Source organism: Strigops habroptila, chromosome 1 (genome assembly GCF_004027225.2).
Source record: "Strigops habroptila isolate Jane chromosome 1, bStrHab1.2.pri, whole genome shotgun sequence".
NCBI classification, from domain to species: Eukaryota; Metazoa; Chordata; class Aves; order Psittaciformes; family Psittacidae; genus Strigops; species Strigops habroptila.
Window position 1 is genome coordinate 129,116,343 of NC_044277.2, and position 19,778 is coordinate 129,136,120.

The window sequence follows — 19,778 nt, forward strand, 5'->3', positions numbered from 1 at the left end:
GGCACAAATAAAAGGCTTCTTCCATGCACACCACTGAAAGAGTTATGGTTGATCTAGGACCACAAGACTTTCTACATTTCTTTTGCAGACGTCAAATAAAATCTATTAGGAGAAATGTTGGCTTCATTAAGTCAGTGAAAGCTTAAAAAAATATTAAATCACATCACATAATATCTGCATTTTCGTATTTTGTTTCTTGGGCTGAGATTTCAAGTTCTCTGCTTTTCACCATTCCTTCCTTGTTTGCAAAAAAAAAAAAAGGGAGGCAAAAACAAAAACCTCAAACTGTGAACCATTTATGCAGAAGTCATGTTATTCCTGAATTCTGTGCTGTTGTCTTCAACAATTTTTCAGAGGTCTTTATTTTTCCTTTTTTTCTTCTTCCTGATGTTCTGAAGAAAAACTTTTTGTTTCCCTCATTTTATGTGTGATTGGGAATATACATCCTTTTTTATTATTATTTAAGTTCTCTGAAGCTGATACAGTATCTACTGACCATCTTGGGTTTTGTTTCATATATTGTGTTGATGAAGATTTATTTGCTACTTTCATATTTTACTTATTAAAACTTCCTTTTTGTGACATTGATTCCTTAATGTTTAAGGTTCTTTCTTATATGAAAATGCTTCCCTTTGAATTTCAGGTATAAAACTCTATTTTTTCATACTACCGAAATAAAAACCAAAATTCTTAATGTCCTCAGCACGTCATATTTGGCTTCATATTTCCCTAAACATTAGTTCTCTCCAGTTCCTTTTTTGACTTCACTCTTTCAGTTATAACTCTCTTGCAGGAAAGTTTTTTATATTTTTAAACATTAGCCTATCTGATGTTGTTCAGTACCCTGAACAAGTCTGCTACTTTTCTTTGTGAGTTCAGTACTTCTAGTCACATTCAATTCGGTTAATTTGTAAGTAAGTGCTGACATCCAATTTTTCCTGTCTTTGGAATCTATCATATTTCCTTTATTTTGTTGAGCAAAATGAGTGTAAGGGAAGATAGGGGATAGGATAATATAAAAGAGACAGGATTCCTCCAAACTACCCAGAGCCAACACCAGATCACATTTCTAACCAAACAGTAGCTGAAACTACACCAGAAAAAAGTTGTAGTTTCTAACACTATGTGGTACCTAGGGATTAGTGCTTTAGTGTGAGCGTTCCCCATGCTCCCACAAATATCTTCTCTCTTTCTCTCTGAGAATTTTGCAGGGGGTGTGGGAAGTGCAGAGAATGCAAGCTGCATTTCTGGGTTACCTTACATTATCTGTAAATATTTCCTCTAACCCCCCAGTAATATTATATCAGTATGGGTTCCATTAAGTGGCATTCAATTTAGGTAAAGTGAGACTTGATGTTTGTGTACTGTATAAAACCTTGTTATACGAGGGGTGCTGGATTTTTGGCTATCAGAATGAAGCCCAGCTGGTCTGTTTAAATACACACTGGAGCAATGGGATGGTCTGAAGTGTCCCCAATTCCAATGGCAACGTTCTACCAAGCATGAGACAAATAAACAGACCTGGATTTGCTAATACAGAAGTGCTGGATACTTTTGCTGACTGTAGCTTCAAGATCTTCCTGCTTGAGATCAGAGACACTTCCTGTTGGTTAATTTGGTTTGGGTGTAAGAAAATATCCAGTGTATGTAGTTCCTCAGCAAAAAACAAGAGGAAGTGACATATGTCTGTGTCTTCCCTCTGAAATAATACCTTGTAAGAGCTGAAAAATAAGATTAGCCATATGAGCAATTTTCTGAATAGTGTTACTCCAAAGGAATAGTGACAATATGATACATGATAAAATAATAGTGGCCATCCAGAAACTTTTCTGTTTAGTGATAAGCTAGAAAAGCATACACACAGAGAAAATACCTTTAGAAGTAATGAGCATATGGAAGGAAATACAAGATAAACAAAGAAGTCCTTTGCAAGAATGAATATGGAGACACCGCTTAGAAAAATTTAAGGCAATTTCATGTACTTTGTAGTCACAACCATGTTGATGAATACAGCATGTGAAAAATCATGCTTTTGCAAATGGCCATGACATTGATGAATAATTTGATTTCTAGAAAATGTTTGTTTTCTTTTCATTTAAAAGAAAAGAAAAAATATCCCCTTTTAGGCAAAATAAACTTCAGAATTTAGCAAATTTTGTGGTAAAAGTATTTTTTCCAAGCAATTTCTGTATTTTTTATCCACTCTACCTATTGCTCCCATGAAAAATGCAGCACCTCCAATTCATCTCCCCAGGCATTTTTTAATGAGATTTACCCTTCGTCTTCCCACATTTCACTTTTGAAACAATTAAAAACTATTTTAAACTTCTCTAGTAAGAACTTCAGTGGTGACATAAACAGATTATTAACATTGCAAAATGAGCTGTTGTACAATCAATAGCAGTAAATTTTAGGTAGCCTATTTTCCCGGATTCCTGCTATTTGTCAAACTGTATGCTATATGTCCAAACTGTAAAGCTTTTCTAAAGCTTTTTCATAAAGGAGGAGGGTAAATTTTGGATCTAGAGATAAACTTCATATTCCAGAGTCCTCTTATTTTTTAATTTATTCAGAACACCACCACTTCTGTCTTTTCTCCAATTCCAACATTCCTGTGAAGTGTAAATAAAATAGGTACTATGCTTTCCTTTCTTATATACTGTTCTTTGATTGCTAAGTAATTTTAAAAGTGTTAAGTATTCTAAAGATATACTGAAAGGTAGAATATGTTCAAAATAATATGCTTTTTTATAGACGTATGAAGTTCTTCAGAGAGAAGACCGTGCTATCATTCATTTTGTGAACTCTGTAAATGCAACTGTGGGAAGTTTTTACCTCTGTTTTTAACTATTTATGATATTATATCATAAATACAATACTTTTGCCTACTTAGGAGCAATCTTATTCTACATAATAAGACTTACTGGAAGCAGTGAACTGTTTTAGTAGTATTATTAGTTTACTACGTTAACATTTTAGGCCAAGTCCACTGAATTGCATGATAAAATACCGTTGAAAGAAATTACTTAGCAGAAAGGCAAAATTGTCATTTTGTTGTAGAAAATACTATAGTGGCTTGATAGAAATGTAATCTCTCTTCTCAGCAGCCATGCAAATTTTAAAACAAATTTTAAAAAAATTTAAAAATTTTAAAATACCCTCAAATGCAGTTATTATATTTATGGCAGAAAAGATTCTAAAGGTTTACTTTTCCTTTTTCTTTTTTTTTTTCCTTCCATAAAATAAAGTAATAACAAGAAATTGGGACCAAATTGATTTTTCTGATAGGAACATGTTACACCAAGAAAGCTAAATGTATCTTAAATAATGCTTAAGGGTAAAATTTGGCAGTGTATATGCATGTGTCAGTGCCATTTCCCGTACATGTTAGAATGGCTTTGATTGATAGAAAAATAATTCACTTAAAATGGTGGGATTCCATATTTATTGCCTTTTACTTTCTCAATGTTAGTGATACTATTTTAAGTCATGTTCTATTTTATTTTAAGCACCATCTTTGCAAATTAAGCCTCTATTTCCTCCTTCTCATATATCATCTTCAGTTGTATAGCTCTTGGAAGCCACATCAGTCCTTCAGCTACCAGCTGGAATTTAGTAAATAAGGTTTATTTATGTTGCACAAGGTGACATGGTACCAACCAGCTTTATTTGAGAAATAAATAAAAGGTAAGAAGATAGTAAATTTATATTTCATCATGCCGGTGCTTCCACAAACAAGACTCTAAAAAGAGGAATATTTAATAGAAAATGCAGATTCTTCTTTTACTCAGTCACTTTTCATGTAAAAGTGTAAAAGTATCTACTGTAAGTAGATATCCTGCCATTGCATGTGCTATCTTGGTCTCAATTTCCATAGAAGGCTTTATCTTTGCATTCTGGACAGCTGGAAGTCTTTGATCCTTGAAAGGTAACCTCTTCTTTCAATATATAATCATATGAGAGTACTTAGGCCCGTAGCCTTTGAGCAAGCTTACTTAGACAATCCCTTTACCTAATACCTCTGAACTTTGAATTTTACTCAGTTCTGAATGGGTATGTGAATGTGCGTTTTACGTGTGTATATGCATTCGCCCATGGTTCAAGAAGATGGATAATCTTATTTGGCTATGCTACTATTTTGTAAGTGAATTCTGAAAACCACAAAGTAATATTTTTCTCATTCTTTTCCTGTTTGTTAACTTTTTCTTATTTTGGTTCTTTTTGTGCTAGTTCAGAGACTCTGACGGAGGCATACTGTTGATCAAATGTAGAAGAGTACTCATAATTACAATGAAACGACTTTTTAAAATAGTAATAAAAATTGAAGGATCAGCAGAAATTGTAGTCAATATTTTTTATGCTTTTTGAGTGCTTAAGATGTTGCAATTGCAGCTGTAATAGAATTCCGGAAACTTGAATGAAGGATGCCAAAATAATTATTCATTTAAAAAGGAACCCACAAATAATAACCTTAGGCTCTGAAAATGTCTTCAAAAGCCAAAAAAACCCCAAATAACCAAACAACCAAAACTGCTAGTGCTTGCTAGTGCTTCTAAAGCTCTTCATTCAGTGGCACTCAGATACTCCTACAATTATAACATTTGAAATTACTAACTTGGGTGCATCCATGGAAGTCCTTGACCCTATGTGCAAATCCAAGTGAAATGACCACGACTTACAGTAGTGAGGAGTTTGTATTGATATGGTGCCTTCTGCTCCTTGAAGAATAAAAGAAAAATATGTTTTGTATCTCCAGAAAGCAAATAAGGTAAACATAGAATAAAAGTAAAGACAAGAATATTGACTTTGTTTATAAAAAATAAAGAAAAAAAATTATTAAAAAGATATAAAAAGAAAACCTATAAAGATAAAAGAAAATATCTAAAAATAAAGGCTGTAAAGATAAAGTTTACGTTAAAGATGTAACTTAGAAACTAATACAGATAAAATCTGCAGAATTTAGGCATACCTTGGAGGATAAATCCAGAACAAAGCTTACGGTCAGATTACAGTCAGCAAGGAGGTTTAGAGGAGAGTTCTCAGGTTTGTCCATGGTGAATTTGGGATGACAGCAGAATTGGCATAAAGAAATGACATGAAGGTGAACAAAAATTTTACTGAGAGACACTAGTATAAATTAATACAGAGAAAAAATATTTATCCAATAGTTGTACAAAAATGCTGTGTAGCTTTCTGTGGGATAGACATTACTTGATATTGTGTTACATTAAAACATATGTGCAAACAACACATTAAAATAATTGATACCATAAGTTCCACATACCCATTGGGGCAATTTTTTAAATACTTTCTGATCTACTCATATCAGGGTGCATTCATACTTAAATTTGTGTAATTTTAAGGTAGGACAACATAGTGACTGTTTGGAGCAGTATTTAATTTGCAGGATGTGACACTGAGAAACTGTAGTCAGAGCTACAGTCTTTCAAACAGACTGGGTCTCCATTTGGTAGCAACACTCCCACTTTAATAGCATTAATGCATTTTATGTATTCTTGCAAAATACAGCTCTGGTATAACTGAATAACAGTGCTTTTATAGTATTTTCTACTAGTTAAAGCAGTGGACTTAGAGTCTTCTGCATTTTCTTTCAAGGTTTTTCCAGAGACAGCTAAGCAATTTATTAAAGCCTTTTACCAGCTTTTAGTTTTAGCTGATTCATCTGTGAAGTGGGTACAAGAAATGCTTGCTTTAGAGGACTATGCAATCAGAAACAGCTATACTGATTTATACCAGCTGAAGATATGACCCTTTCCATTTATTAATGTTCTGAAAGTACTTGGAGATCACTGGATGAAAATACTGGAGAATTTTAGGGAAAGAGCAAATAATTTATTTTACTAAGCCATTCCAATCTGCAGTTTTAGATCAGCATGGATTTTTTTCCTCAGTTACATAAATTATTGTCCTGGGCTGGTATTCCTGCTTGTTTCCTTTTTAAATTACCAACACAGCAGAAGAATTGTAGCTATTTGCATCAGTTAAACTTTCTTTGGAGATTTCCAGCTCTGTGTAATGGTACTTGCAGAGTCCTTTCTGAGCTGGGTACTTCTCTGCAATCTCTTCTGGGAGAACAAATATTTGGGAGCATCCTAACCATGTGCTTTAAATGTACAAAAATAGAATGGAAGAATAAAAGGAACAGAGTCCCTTGGTAGACTCTCTTTAATGTCTTGCTTCTGATGTTCAGATTGGTGGGGTGGGAGGATCACATGTCTGATGTTTTTCTCTAGAACTGCACCCAACTGGAAGCCATCCCTTGGCTTCTCCACAGACAGCAGCATACCCAAATGGAACATATTAATTCCTTGGGGAAATCTCCTTAGTGGGACAGAAAGAAATCTTTTCAGCTTCCCAGACACATGCTCTGTTCCCAGTACCATCAGACTTAAAGGAAGATATACACTACCTTGGGCTGGAGGACACAGCTTCATTGTAACTGGAAGGTTTAGCATCGATAAATAACTCCTGTGATCCAGCTGCTCAAGCTTTCAGGCTTTGACATGTTTATTAATGAAAATGTGAGAGAAAAGAAAGAAACAGTCAGACAGGGAAGATGCCCCTGTAACTGATGTCATCATTAGGTGAATAGAGTGTACCAAATATTTATGCTTTTATATGATTCAGGATCACAGAAAATAAAAATCTCTTTAATGTGTTTTATTTTCTTTGGAGAAGGGAGTAAAGGAGAGTGAGACTCATAGTGGAAGAACAAAATTCACTTCTCTTCTGACAAAAATTACTCATTTTTCAGAAAAGGATCCTAGCATTAACTTCTGTTTGTTGATAACCCCTGCAGCCTAACTGGCTTCAAGCAGGAAGCTGATGGCTTGCAGTCCCCAGTCCATACCTGTCTGCTGACCTACGGCCAGAAGCCAGATCATATTTCTTACTCATGCTGTGGGTAAGGTAATAATTGTTCCTACCTAGGTCTGACTGCAGGCTGCCTATGCACATTTGCAAAGGACTGCTGATGAGCAGAGTTTTGACCATTTGCATCGTAACAAATCCTGCCAGCTGCAGCCTGGCTTCTGAGCACAGGGCTGGTCTGAGGAATTTGGGAAGGTTAACATGAACATCTAGTATTGTAGGACCAATGCTACTTGTGTGGTGGTTTGTTTTGGTTTTGTTTTTTGGTTTTGTTTTAAAAATATATATTATCTGTTATGATCTGTTTCAGAGGATTCTGTTCTTAGACAATTGAGAAGGGATGTGCCATGGTTATGGAGCACTTGAAGAGGCAGTCAGTGGATCATTTCTCTTTCTTACACCTTGCTGTGCTGTCCAGAGTGTAGATGAGATGGGAAATAAGCAAGAAGTAGGATCTGATGATTCTGTACTCCCTAGAGACAGTGATAGGTCAGGAGCTGTCCCTGCCTGTCTGACAGTCCCCACTCTCCTGAGGTAGGAGAATCCTGTTTAAGAGGGAGAAGTGAGCTTCACATTGCTTTCGGGTAAAAAAAGAGATGGAATCTAGTGCTTTTTGTAGGCTTTCTTTACAGCTGCCAACCTCAAAGCATTTTCCTAAAGACAGTTTTTCAGGGATAATGAGAGCACATTAATAAATGGAAAGGGTCATATCTTCAGCTGGTATAAATCAGTATAGCTGTTTCTGATTGCATAGTCCTCTAAAGCAAGCATTTCTTGTACCCACTTCACAGATGAATCAGCTAAAACTAAAAGCTGGTAAAAGGCTTTAATAAATTGCTTAGCTGTCTCTGGAAAAACCTTGAAAGAGGGGGCAAATGCCAAAAGATTTTGTTTATGTCCTAGTGAAATTTGGTCTGTATTTTAAAATGTTTCTATATGATTCCTCATAGCACTTCATAAGATAGGAAAGTATCACTTCTGTGAAGGAATTTACATGTGTTTTGTGCCACAAAGGAGTTCCTGCCAAGGCAAGACAAAGGTTAGAGAGGTCTTACCTACACAACGTCCAAAATAAAATGCTATGATGTTTTCCAGACATTAAGCTGCTCTTCTCTGAGCAGAGATCTCATAGTAGTTACTCAAAAAAGGAGCAACCTTAAATGCCTGTTAGAATCATAGAATCATAGAATCGTAAGGGTTGGAAAGGACCTTAAGATCATCTAGTTCCAACCCCCCTGCCATGGGCAGGGACACCTTGCCCTAAACCATGTGGCTCAAGGCTCTGTCCAACCTGGCCTTGAACACCGCCAGGGATGGAGCATCCACAACCTCCCTGGGCAACCCATTCCAGTGCTTCACCACCCTCACTGTAAAGAACTTCTTCCTTATATCTAATCTAAACTTCCTCTGTTTAAGTTTGAACCCATTACCCCTTGTCCTACCACTACAGTCCCTAAGGAAGAGTCCCTCCCCAGCATCCTTATAGGCCCCCTTCAGATACTGGAAGGCTGCTATGAGGTCACCACGCAGCCTTCTCTCCTCCAGGCTGAACAGCCCCAACTCTCTCAGCCTGTCTTCATATGGGAGGTGCTCCAGCCCCCTTATCATCCTCGTGGCCCTCCTCTGGACTCGCTCCAACAGCTCCATGTCCTTTTTATGTTGAGGACACCAGAACTGTACGCAGTACTCCAAGTGGGGTCTCACAAGAGCAGAGTAGAGGGGCAGGATCACCTCCTTCGACCTGCTGGTCACGCTTCTTTTGATGCAGCCCAGGATACGGTTGGCTTTCTGGGCTGCAAGTGCACACTGCCGGCTCATGTTAAGCTTTTCGTCAACCAACACCCCCAAGTCCTTTTCTGCAGGGCTGCTCTGAATCTCTTCTCTGCCCAGCCTGTAGCAGTGCCTGGGGTTGCCCCGACCCAGGTGTAGGACCTTGCACTTGGCTTGGTTAAACTTCATAAGGTTGGCATCGGCCCACCTCACAAGCGTGCCAAGGTCCCTCTGGATGGCATCCCTTCCCTCCAGCGTATCAACCGAACCACACAGCTTGGTGTCGTCGGCAAACTTGCTGAGGGCGCACTCAATTCCACTGTCCATGTCACTGACAAAGATGTTGAACAGGACCGGTCCCAACACCGATCCCTGAGGGACACCACTCGTTACAGGTTTCCAACTGGACATCGAGCCATTTACCACAACTCTTTGCGTGCGGCCATCGAGCCAGTTTTTTATCCACGGAGTGGTCCATCTATCAAATTGATGTCTCTCCAATTTAGAGACAAGGATGTCATGTGGGACAGTGTCGAATGCTTTGCACAAGTCCAGGTAGATGACATCAACTGCTCTGCCGCTGTCCATCAGTTCCGTGGCTCCATCATAGAAGGCCACCAAATTGGTCAGGCAGGATTTCCCCTTAGTGAAGCCATGTTGGCTGTCACCAACCACCTCGTGTTTTTCATGTGCCTTAGCATGTTTTCCAGGAGAAACTGTTCCAAGATTTTGCCAGGCACAGAGGTGAGACTGACTGGTCTGTAGTTCCCCGGGTCTTCCACCTTCCCCTTCTTGAAAATGGGGGTTATATTACCCTTCTTCCAGTCATTGGGAACTTCACCTGACTGCCAGGATTTTTCGAATATGATGGACAGTGGCTTAGCAACTTCATTCGCCAGCTCCTTCAGGACCCGTGGATGGATTTCGTCAGGTCCCATGGACTTGTGCACGTTCAGGTTCTTAAGATGGTCTCGAACCTGATCCTCTCCTACAGTGGGCCTAAGGTCTTCGTTCTCACAGTCCCTGCATTTGCTTTCCAAGACTTGGGTTGTGTGGTCAGAGCATTTGCTGGTGAAGACTGAGGCAAAGAAGTCATTAAGAACCTCAGCCTTCTCCAAATCCATGGTAGCCAGTTCTCCTGATAGCTTCTGGAGAGGGCCTACATTGTCCCTAGCCTGTCTTTTATTTGCTACGTATCTATAGAATCCTTTCCTGTTATCTTTTACATCCCTTGCCAAACTTGTTGGTTAATGTAGAGGAAGATTGGATTAGAGATTTAAGAACTAGATGACTATATGGTCTTCTCTGCAACAGAGAGCTATGTGGCTGTCATCTTTTTGAAAGACCAAGTAGTAGTCTTGGCTGCTGTAACCAGGACCGCAGACACCCTGAGATGTTTTAAAGGAGTCAAGCTTGCTATCCTGGTAAACAGATTACATTTTCCACAATGTCTGAAAAATTGTTAGAGTTTCTGTTCAGTATTACATCATGAAGAGTGTAAGATGGATGAGCTCTGGCAGTCCAAGTCCCTCAATATTATGAAGGCTGAAAGAGAAATGAACAACGAGACAGGTCTTATAGGCACATAGGTTACTTCTGATATTCAGCATGCAGAGTAGCAACAGTAAAGTTCTATCATAATTTGTGAGACGGTAGTCTAGCAAAAGTAGGGTGCTATTCTTCTGGTGAAATATAACAGACACTGTACAGTTCTAAAAGAAAAAAATCTTTCTTTCAGAAAATCCCTCTTTAGTTTTTTTTGAGTCATGTAAATAATACTGAGAGCAGTAGCAGAACAGCAAGCTCTAAATGCCACATCCAGTTATTATCCTTGTAGCGTTATTCCTTTAGCTGGGATTCCTAAATATAATTTCAGTAAAGATTTATGAATATGCTACTATTTCCTGTTCAGTACTATTAAAGATGATGTTAATAGCTATTCCTAGTGCTTTGTGTTGAAAGACTTTGCTTTCAGTATTTAATAATTTTGCTAACATTATCCAGTGTAGCTGGTGAATGTCAGACATATTTATTTGACAAAAATTTTGAAGAAACTGACTACACTAGTTTTGCTGCTTCTTAAGAATGAGATTAAGGGTCAAATGCATTGTTTTGCCCAAGTTATAAAAAAATTTGCTGACATCTTTATGCTTTGGAGCAAGGTCTTGAAATGTGGTAGAAGTGTGGTAGATTTTCCCAATGCTGCAAATTATAAGAGTCTTAGAAATCTCATTCTGTGTTAGCCTGGTTAGGTTTGTTAGTGCTCAGCAACTTGAATTTCCACAGCTTCTCTCTGCACTGAACACACTCCATCCTTTTACTCCTGAGCATTGTCTGTGCTGTACTCTATGGTGCTGCCACTTTATTTGACATGAAGAAATAAAAAACAGAGCCTGACTTGAATTTGAGGAAATGTGAATGGAGAGGAGGAGGGCAAAAGCCCAAGTAGCTGCAGATAGGGAGGGTTCTCCATAGGATCCCTCCTTCTTTCAGTGTATAAGATATATGGTGCTATGAGGGCAGATCAAGATTGCATATCAGCCACAGTCCTCATCACTAATCAGGATCCTTGCCACATGCATTGCAGACGTGGGGAAGTTTGGGAAATATGTGTTGCTTCAGAAAATGAACGTACAATTAGAGTATCAGAAGGTATGTACATAAGAAAGATAAGATCTGGTTGCATAGAAGAGCTTTATTCCTGATATTGCTCCCTAACTTTGTGGAGATTAACCTGCAAAAATGTTCAGTCGCTATAGTGTCTAATGTAATTATTCATATATGTACTTTGTGTGTTATATGGTTATACATTATAGAACTATCGGAAAAAGGCCTAGAAGAGAAGTAATCTGACCTGCTGCCTCAAGGCCATGTCACATCCAACCTGTAGCAATCTTGATGGATATTTGTTTTACCTTTTACAAAAAATCTCGAAGAGAGTTTCCAATTTTATTAAACATTTTATTTGAAAGATTATCTATGCTTACTATTAAAAAGCTTTTTCCAGTGCCTGAACTACAGCTTTCCTGGTGCAACTACTTCATGTCCTATCCACAGTGGAAATGCAGAACAGGTTATTTCTTTCCTCTTGCAACCACTTACATATTCACAGACTTTTATCATGTTTACTCTCATGTTATGTGAAGCAAATTATTATAATTCTATTATTTTATCCACTTAGGTCCCATCTTTTAAACTTTTCTTCGTTCATTTTGTTCTCTCAAGTTAGTCTAGTCCTTATTTAAAGTGTAATGCTCAATACTGGAATCCATACGTTGGAAGAGGCCTACTAATGACATGTGAAAAAAAAAAGACTATTCCACAAATTATATCACTTTGTCTGCAGACATTCTTGGTGCAATTTCAGTGAAATCACTAGAAAAAATGAAGTTACTTATGTCTTTTTTTAGTAATGTAGAAAAGATATTCGTTGAAATGCTGTATGCACTGACAAAGACTTTCTACTTAGTCTGAATTCTCCTTTTCTCTAACAAGTCAAAGTAATAGTAGGAACACTTTCCTGCTGTTAAAATTACCTTTGGGGAATTTTATAAAATAAAGTTTATAAAATACAGATGAAAAACTAAAGAAAAACCTAAGGAATTATTAAAATATTATTAATATGCTTGTCTCCTCCCCATGATTTTTCCTGGCCTAAGTTGATTAAATAATAAATTAATAAATATTGACTAATACAAATAGTATTACACACATGCAAAATTGATCTTCAAATTTTGACCAGTGTAGACCAATTGGAATTTCCTTGAGTTAATTTGGAATAGAATATTCGTTTGCCTATTTGCCTTTTAACAATAGTGTTACCTCCCTCAATCAGCCCAGACATTACAGGCTCAGTGTTTGTCACACTAGTGTAAAAACCATCTTGACACCTTCCTTTGGAAGAGTCAGACTGAAAGAAAGCATCTGCAAGTGCAGAATGTTGGGTTTTATCTTCTCTTTCACCACATCTTTAATGCCTTGAGTTTGGAAAAGAGTGAAAACAAAGCAACAGAACATCCCCATGGAAGATTGTCAAGGAAGGGGTTAAAAAAGTGGAATCTTTGTGACTGTGAAGGGCTGAATTATCTTTCTGACACCAGCAGGGGTTGCTGTCACTAGTTTGTGGTTGTCACATTCCTGTTATGCTTGACCTTGGAAAGGCTTGACTACATAGTCTGGACTTGATTAAGGGAATTTCATGTTTTTCCTTTGCTAGAGTCACCCCCCACCTCGACACATTTAAAAATGTTAAGAAGAAAAAAAAAAGTTTGGAAAGCAAACATTTTCCCAAAAGAAATTTATAGTTCAAATTTACACCAAGTTCGCACTAACTGGAGCAGTCCGGGTTTCCACTCAGGCTTTGAGTGCTCTCTGTAAACCATTAGTCACTTCCCTGGAAGAGGCAGCTTTTTTTATAGGCAGCAGGATAAAACAGGCACAGATGTGTGTGTAACATTAGAGGCTTTCACATGTACCTGCATTTTTTCCCCCTCAATTGTAGAAAAGAAAAAACAGTGACTATAGAAAGAAATTAATTGAGGCCTTGAACGTTGTTTGGTTTTGGACAGCTACCATGAAGATTGGTTTAATTAAAAGGAAATATCTTGAGTTGTGGATTTTTGAGATTGTGGCAATTTATATCACGAAGGTAGAAGTTCTTCTAATTTTTAACAGGTTGAATTTTTTTCACTCTACAGGACTGTGATTATGCCAGCTGCCAATGAGTTTGATCCAGAGATTGTCCTGGTGTCAGCAGGATTCGATGCTGTGGAAGGCCACGACCCTCCACTGGGCGGGTACAAAGTCACAGCTAAATGTAGGTATCATCATAAGGCGTATGTTTCTGCATTGGTATTTTTTCTAGTTAGGAACCTTATTTTAAGTCCATCTAACATCCATATTTCTATTTTGTGAGATGACACCCATATCACTGAGGTCAGGGACTGTCCAGTAAGCTAATATGCAGAGGTGCCAGTGGAGCTGTGGGTCTCGCTCAGCACACAGGGTGGAAATGAACATGTTAGCATTTCTGGCTCACTCCTTTCTGTTCTTCTTGGCATTTTCATCTTGGCTTTTTAAAGTATTTCTTTTCTGGCATTCAAATAACATTTTAGAGGTTTCATGCTTTTCAATAGGCCCCATTTTCCAAATGCTGGAGTAAGTTATTTCACTTTAAATATATATTGGAGATTTTAGACTTTGGAGACCTAAATCCAATCTCATATTGCTCTTTTGTTATTGTAATCTTTTCAGCTTGATGGCATTAATCCTGAATTACATCAGTGTTCATGAAGGCCAAGGTTTTCTAAAAGACTACTCTGTCGGGTCTCAATGTTCGGATGTCCATTCCAGTCTTCCAAAATGTGTGCTCATGGCAAAGATTTAATATGTTTTGAAAGACAGGTCTGTCTCAGGTGTCTCGTATGTAGCACTCCAAAGTCACTAGCTCTTACAAAATATTGTGCCCCAACTGATTCTGAGCCTCGGATGTTAAGCAAGGCTGGGTAATGTAATAATGCTCTGTACAGTAATGATGTGCACTATAACATCTCCCTATGTAAATTACTTTCCATGAGACAACATGCAGCTTTTCAGGTTAATGCAGTGGTTGCACTAGAAAGAAGCATAGCAGCCTGTGTGCATGTTTGAGTATCACTTAGCTGTGTATTATGACTTTTAATAAAACATTGTGCATGAAAAGGCCCTTTGTAAGCAGTTTACTAACAATTTTTTTCCATAAGTATGGTTCCTGGTCAGAGTTACCATTCCATGAGCTTATGTGGTAGGGAGATGAACTTCCAACTGGTACAAAATAGATATTTTGTTGAGAAGCATTGTATAATTATCTATATTTAGCAGCTGAGAACGCATGCTACATGTTCCTTAAGACTGTGTGATGCTCCAATAAGATGCTTTGGCATACATGATGTTCTGGAATATCAGCTTCAACAACATAACTAGAAATCACAAGAACATTCCTATTTTTGTCTCAGGTTAGACTGAATTTCACCCTGACAGGAAAGAAAAGCTGTTTGGTATTGGAACCAGTGCTAATTTTCATTCATGAACCAATTAACTTTTCATAACTTTTTTAGAAACTGAAATCTTAGTACATTTTTTAATACAGAAGGCTGCACATCTACAAGTTACAGATGTGTCTGTAAGCAGAAAACAGTGATTTACAGTAGGTGGCTCTTGTTTAAATTAAGAGAAAAGTCAAGATAGACCCAGATAATGATTGTGCACCTGAGGGATGAATAAAGCCTCTTGTAGAGAGCCAAAGGAATTTATTATTTCCCCAAAACAAAATTCTCCACATTCCACTATACTATTTTAGAACATAGCATGCTATATGTAGTATGTAGAAAAATGAACAGTCTATTAAAAAAACAATGTCCAAAGAGAAACTTTCATATTAAAGACTAAAAATACATATTCATGCAAATTTTTAATATAATTGGTTTGTAATAATTAGAAATTATGCCCCAAACAAGTAAATGCAAAGTAAACTATAATCTGTAAACATTCTTTCTTCATAAATCTGTAGCACTTTATGTACACTTAATACGTTGAATTTTCTTATTCCTGTGACCCAATACAAACTTCACAAATATAACTAAGGAGAGATTGACATCAAAGGAAATAGATAACATAGTAACCATGCTGTTAAAGAAAGTTAAGGTGAAACTAGATTGTTGATAAGGAATCTTCTCTTCAGAGTACAGTCAAAAAGAAAAAACTAAAATGTATTAACCAATCAGCATTCCCAAGTCACAAAGTAAAAACCATAGGATGAAGGTAACAGATTGGACTAATTACACCCTTGGAGTAACCATATAGCAGGCAAATTACATACAGAAAAAATTCCTCCACTAGATCTACAGAGTTTGAGAGTTTTAAATCATAACCTACTTTAACCCAATATTTTAATTTTTTGCTATATTGACATATAATCTAATTTACTGAAGAGCTGCCATTTCTGACTAGTAAACAAACACATCAGCAACAAGATAGTTGTATATATTTTTACAGCTCATTTTTAAATGCATGGGTCTAATGTTCATGTCAAGATCTCTCACAGTGAGGTCACTCTCAGCTCCTCTAGAAGGCTGTAGGATGGAAGATGGCCAACTAAGATCAGTGAGGATAGCAGAGCTGGGAGATACCTCAGTTGTCTAATTTATCTCCAGTCCCATTAAGTAATAAAATCACTAATGTTCTTTTTCCATTGAAAAAAGAGAGATGGTGTTTAAAAATTATTGGAATGGAAGTTTGAATCTTTCTTTTCTTATTGCACTTTTCAAATTACTTTCCCTAAATATGTCTTTTTCTCCAATTGCCTCTGCAATTCATCCTTCTGTTGATTTTCTGAGGAGAAAAGCTTTCACTAAACTAATGAATATTTAACTAACTTCTACCTGGCCCCAAAACAGATTTTGTTCAGTGCAATGTAGACTTGAGAGTGAGCATTAACTAAAACATTTATTTCAACCCCAACCTTGAGGATTTCACAGGCACATTTTTCTTTGTGTTGGTTATTTGTGCTAATCCTCCCTCTCAATGAAATGCTACCATTTCGAAAGGTGCTTGTATATACCTAGGTGCGCATACACATCTTGAAACATACACTCAGCCCATGCGCATAAACTTTGTGATGGATTTTATGTTCTGTTAAGAAGAAGGTTGGGCTTCAAAGACTTGAGATGACTGGTCGCATATGGCAGAACTTTCTGCTGCCAGGAAGCTCTCAGGCCTTTGCTATCAGAATATCTTACTAAAATATTAGGAATATCTTAGTAAAGATCTGATCTTAGAAAAGCTTTATCAAAAACACTGCTTATAAGACTACCTAGCATAATTAGAAACAATAGGTATACTTTTGACTGCACAAGCACTTTGTGCTGAAGAAGGTCTGCCCAAAAGAGAGGTTATGTCTGAAAAGGAGTTTGTTTTCCAAATATACCTTTTTTTTCTGATAAAGATGTTATCTCCACTCACAAACTCTGGCTTGCCTGTGTCCTTGTGCTATGATAACTGCACCAAGTTTAACATCGAAAAGCAAAGAAAGCAAGCTAGGCATATGACGTGTCTTGCATCAGTTACAGGTGCCAACTCCTGCTCAGGAGCTTCTCTAACTTCTAGTAGGTTCTGGCTCAGATTGTCGGGGATATTCAAGCTACTTATATAAAATCTTACTTTCTATGGCCCCTCTCTTAGGACTCAAGCTTAACTTGATTAGCTGAAATAGCAGAATATATTTTGTGTTGTCAAGTCTATCTCTGTCCCTGTTGTTTGGTTAAACTGTTTTCCCAAGCTGTGTGGTGAAGGTGGATGCAGCTCTCTCATGCAAAACTCTTATGCAGAGTAACTATTGATGACATTGGGATTGGGTTTTTTTTGATTAGAGACTATAAAGGTGCTTCAATTTTATTGTAAACTATAATCAGACAAGAGGAAAACATGCCTCAGTTCCTAACTGGCCTAATATTTCCATTTGATTACTAGAAATGTTTGGGGTTTTTTTTCAACAAAGTAAGATAGAATATCAGCACTGTATATTACGTATTATAAAAACAAGCTGTATCAAATCCACTTAATGTACTGGAGTAGTAAAAATTGTATTGACAATAAAATATAAGAAAAATTAATGGGGGAAGAAATAAAGGGGATAAAAGAGTTTTATATTTAGAATAGTAAGAAGATGCAGGTCTGCTCTTCCATCTTAGATAGAGCTGATTTATTCTGTGCTTTACATTATATTTAATTTTTATGTCTCTTAAAATGTATTGTATTGCCACACCATTTAAATTCTGAACAGTGAACAGGTTTGGAAAAAAGCTGCCAGATCTGATCATAAATTTGCAAGTTGTTAGGTCTTGTAAGAGTTCTGGTTTTAAATTTAGCTCTGATGACTGAAGTTCTCCCTGTAACATGATCTTGAGATGAAGTACTTTCTCTTTGTTTTATAGAGCAGCCCTTAGAATAATGCCTGCATTAGAGTCACTGAGATCACTTTACTGTTCAAGTAAATATTGTACATAATTGCTCATTAAATGGTGACCATTACATAAAAAGAATAAAGTAAATAGAGAAGTGTCAAGCAAGAATGAAGATTTTTTTTTTTTTCAGGGTACTTATCTTCCTGAAGCACTGCTTAACTCTTTGTAAGGGCCATGATGATTTACTAGAGTTTTCCTGTTGTTTTACTCTCTTGTTCCAAAGATGCTATTTGACACCAGAGTGCAAAATAAGATCAGCAATTACCAGTAGGAAAAGATACCACTGCAGGCATTTAAGGAGTAAAATATATTTCGTCAGTTTGTATACCTGTCTACTGTTATGCCAAAGTTGTGATGCAAGGTTAATACAGTGTCTAGAATATAACTGACTCTAAATAAGCAGATTTGCAACTTTTAAAGTTGCATTATGCTGTGATAAACTTCCTTCAAGTGGGACCAATGAAAAAGTGCTAAAGTAAAAGCTATGAACAGTTTCCTTCCTTGGCAGGCAAGTCTTATAGGACTTCTCTGTAATAGTGAACAATCTGTCTGATTAATGATAGCCTAGGAAAAAATTAATGCTACAAATATATCAGCCTAAGTGGTAAAAATTCATGTGTAAAAAGAGCTGCTGGCTTACCTGTATCCTACAGATCTTCCATTGAGGAATACCTTCTCATGGCTGAAACTAGTACTTCTCAGAAAACAAATAAGAGCAACCAGGTTGAACTTGAGTACCTGTCTTGTTGGTTTCTGCTTTGTCCTTCGCATATCAGTTCCAGCTTAATAATTTTTGATAACAAGATCTCTGAATGTAGCATACAATGCTATAAAAAGATAAAAAGCCTATCATTGAGGGACAAACAAATTCAGAGGTAATGTGCACACTTTTAATAATGAGATGATTAATCACTGAAACAAATGATCTAGCATGATATATTTGACATCACTGAAAGGCTTTAAATGAGACTTATAAATAGATGGCCTACAACAACCTTGCAAATAGGTATGCCATAGCACACTCAGATATCAGAGGCTTCATGCAAAAATAATTCAACGAAATTTGTTTTCAATGACCAGCATTTTCTTGAGTCTTCACAATTGCCCTACTGTATTTTGGAATTCTTTTCAGTTTCCCACTACATGTCATGTGTAGTATATGTGTTAGAAACAGACCAAAGGAAAATGTTAGAACTTCCTATCACTGAATTCAAATGCAGAACCAATCTGGGCCTAAGCCTGGTATATCAGATATATTTCAGAGAAAAGGTTTCCTGTGTGCCAGCCTTACTATTTCTAAAATATACTATGTGACTATTCTGACTATTTCAAGTACTGAAATGCTATATACGGTTCTTGGATTTTTACTTTTTTTTTTTTCCTGGAAGCACTTTAATTTCTAAAGGAGTCCCCAAATAATTTTGTAACTATGTAGTAGAGAGTACCTTGGTCTGACTGTGAGCTGTTTTGGGTAGAGTGATTGTAATGTCTTTGGGGTGGGACTATACTTTCCTGTGATTGTCTGAAAGACTTCCCTGACACTTGATTCCAAAAGAGAGTCCTGACTGGGACTACTGGGGCTAATGTAAGAGGTAATTGTTAAAGGAAAGCAGGCAAAAAGAGTCCATGCAAATTGATACCTGGCTAAACAGAGTGGTAGTTTTGATTTGTTAGCTCTTTAAACACAGTTTAAAGTCTCTAAGAATAGTATTGTAGGCTTTTATGATGCCATGTCTAATTTCTTCGCTTCACAAGCAAGAAAGGAGGCAAGGGCAGTAAAGAAAGGGAGAGATTGAGTAGGATACCTTTTGGTAGCAGAAAGCTGTTAATTCAGTTGCCACAGCTGCCACCTTGTCTGGATTCTTCTGAGTTCAAAGGTATCATTTTGATTACCATAATTTGGTTATCTTTGCAGTACTGGAGGTGATAAGATGGTTGTCCAGAAGGGTAGATCTTGAGCTTTTGACTCAGAGCTGAAAGCAGTAGAGGTGGAGTGTAGAGACAGGGGAGTCTACTGATTCATATCAGAAATTTTCCTTTTGTTCCTTTTTGTCTCTCAGAAATTACAGGATACCCAGTGACTGGCAGCAAGAGAAGAACATAAGACTTTGCTTTCAG

General features: G+C 37.0%; 1 protein-coding gene across 12 annotated transcripts in view; it reads left to right on the forward strand.

Moving 5' to 3' along the window:
* HDAC9 (histone deacetylase 9) overlaps positions 1 to 19,778 on the forward strand; it is a 466,231-nt gene that overhangs the window by 391,069 nt on the left and 55,384 nt on the right. For all 12 annotated transcript variants that reach the window (XM_030470551.1, XM_030470022.1, XM_030470415.1 and 9 more), the window contains one exon: positions 13,359 to 13,477. In XM_030470551.1, coding sequence (XP_030326411.1) covers positions 13,359 to 13,477 — 119 coding nt within the window. The remainder of the gene's footprint in view (positions 1 to 13,358; positions 13,478 to 19,778) is intronic.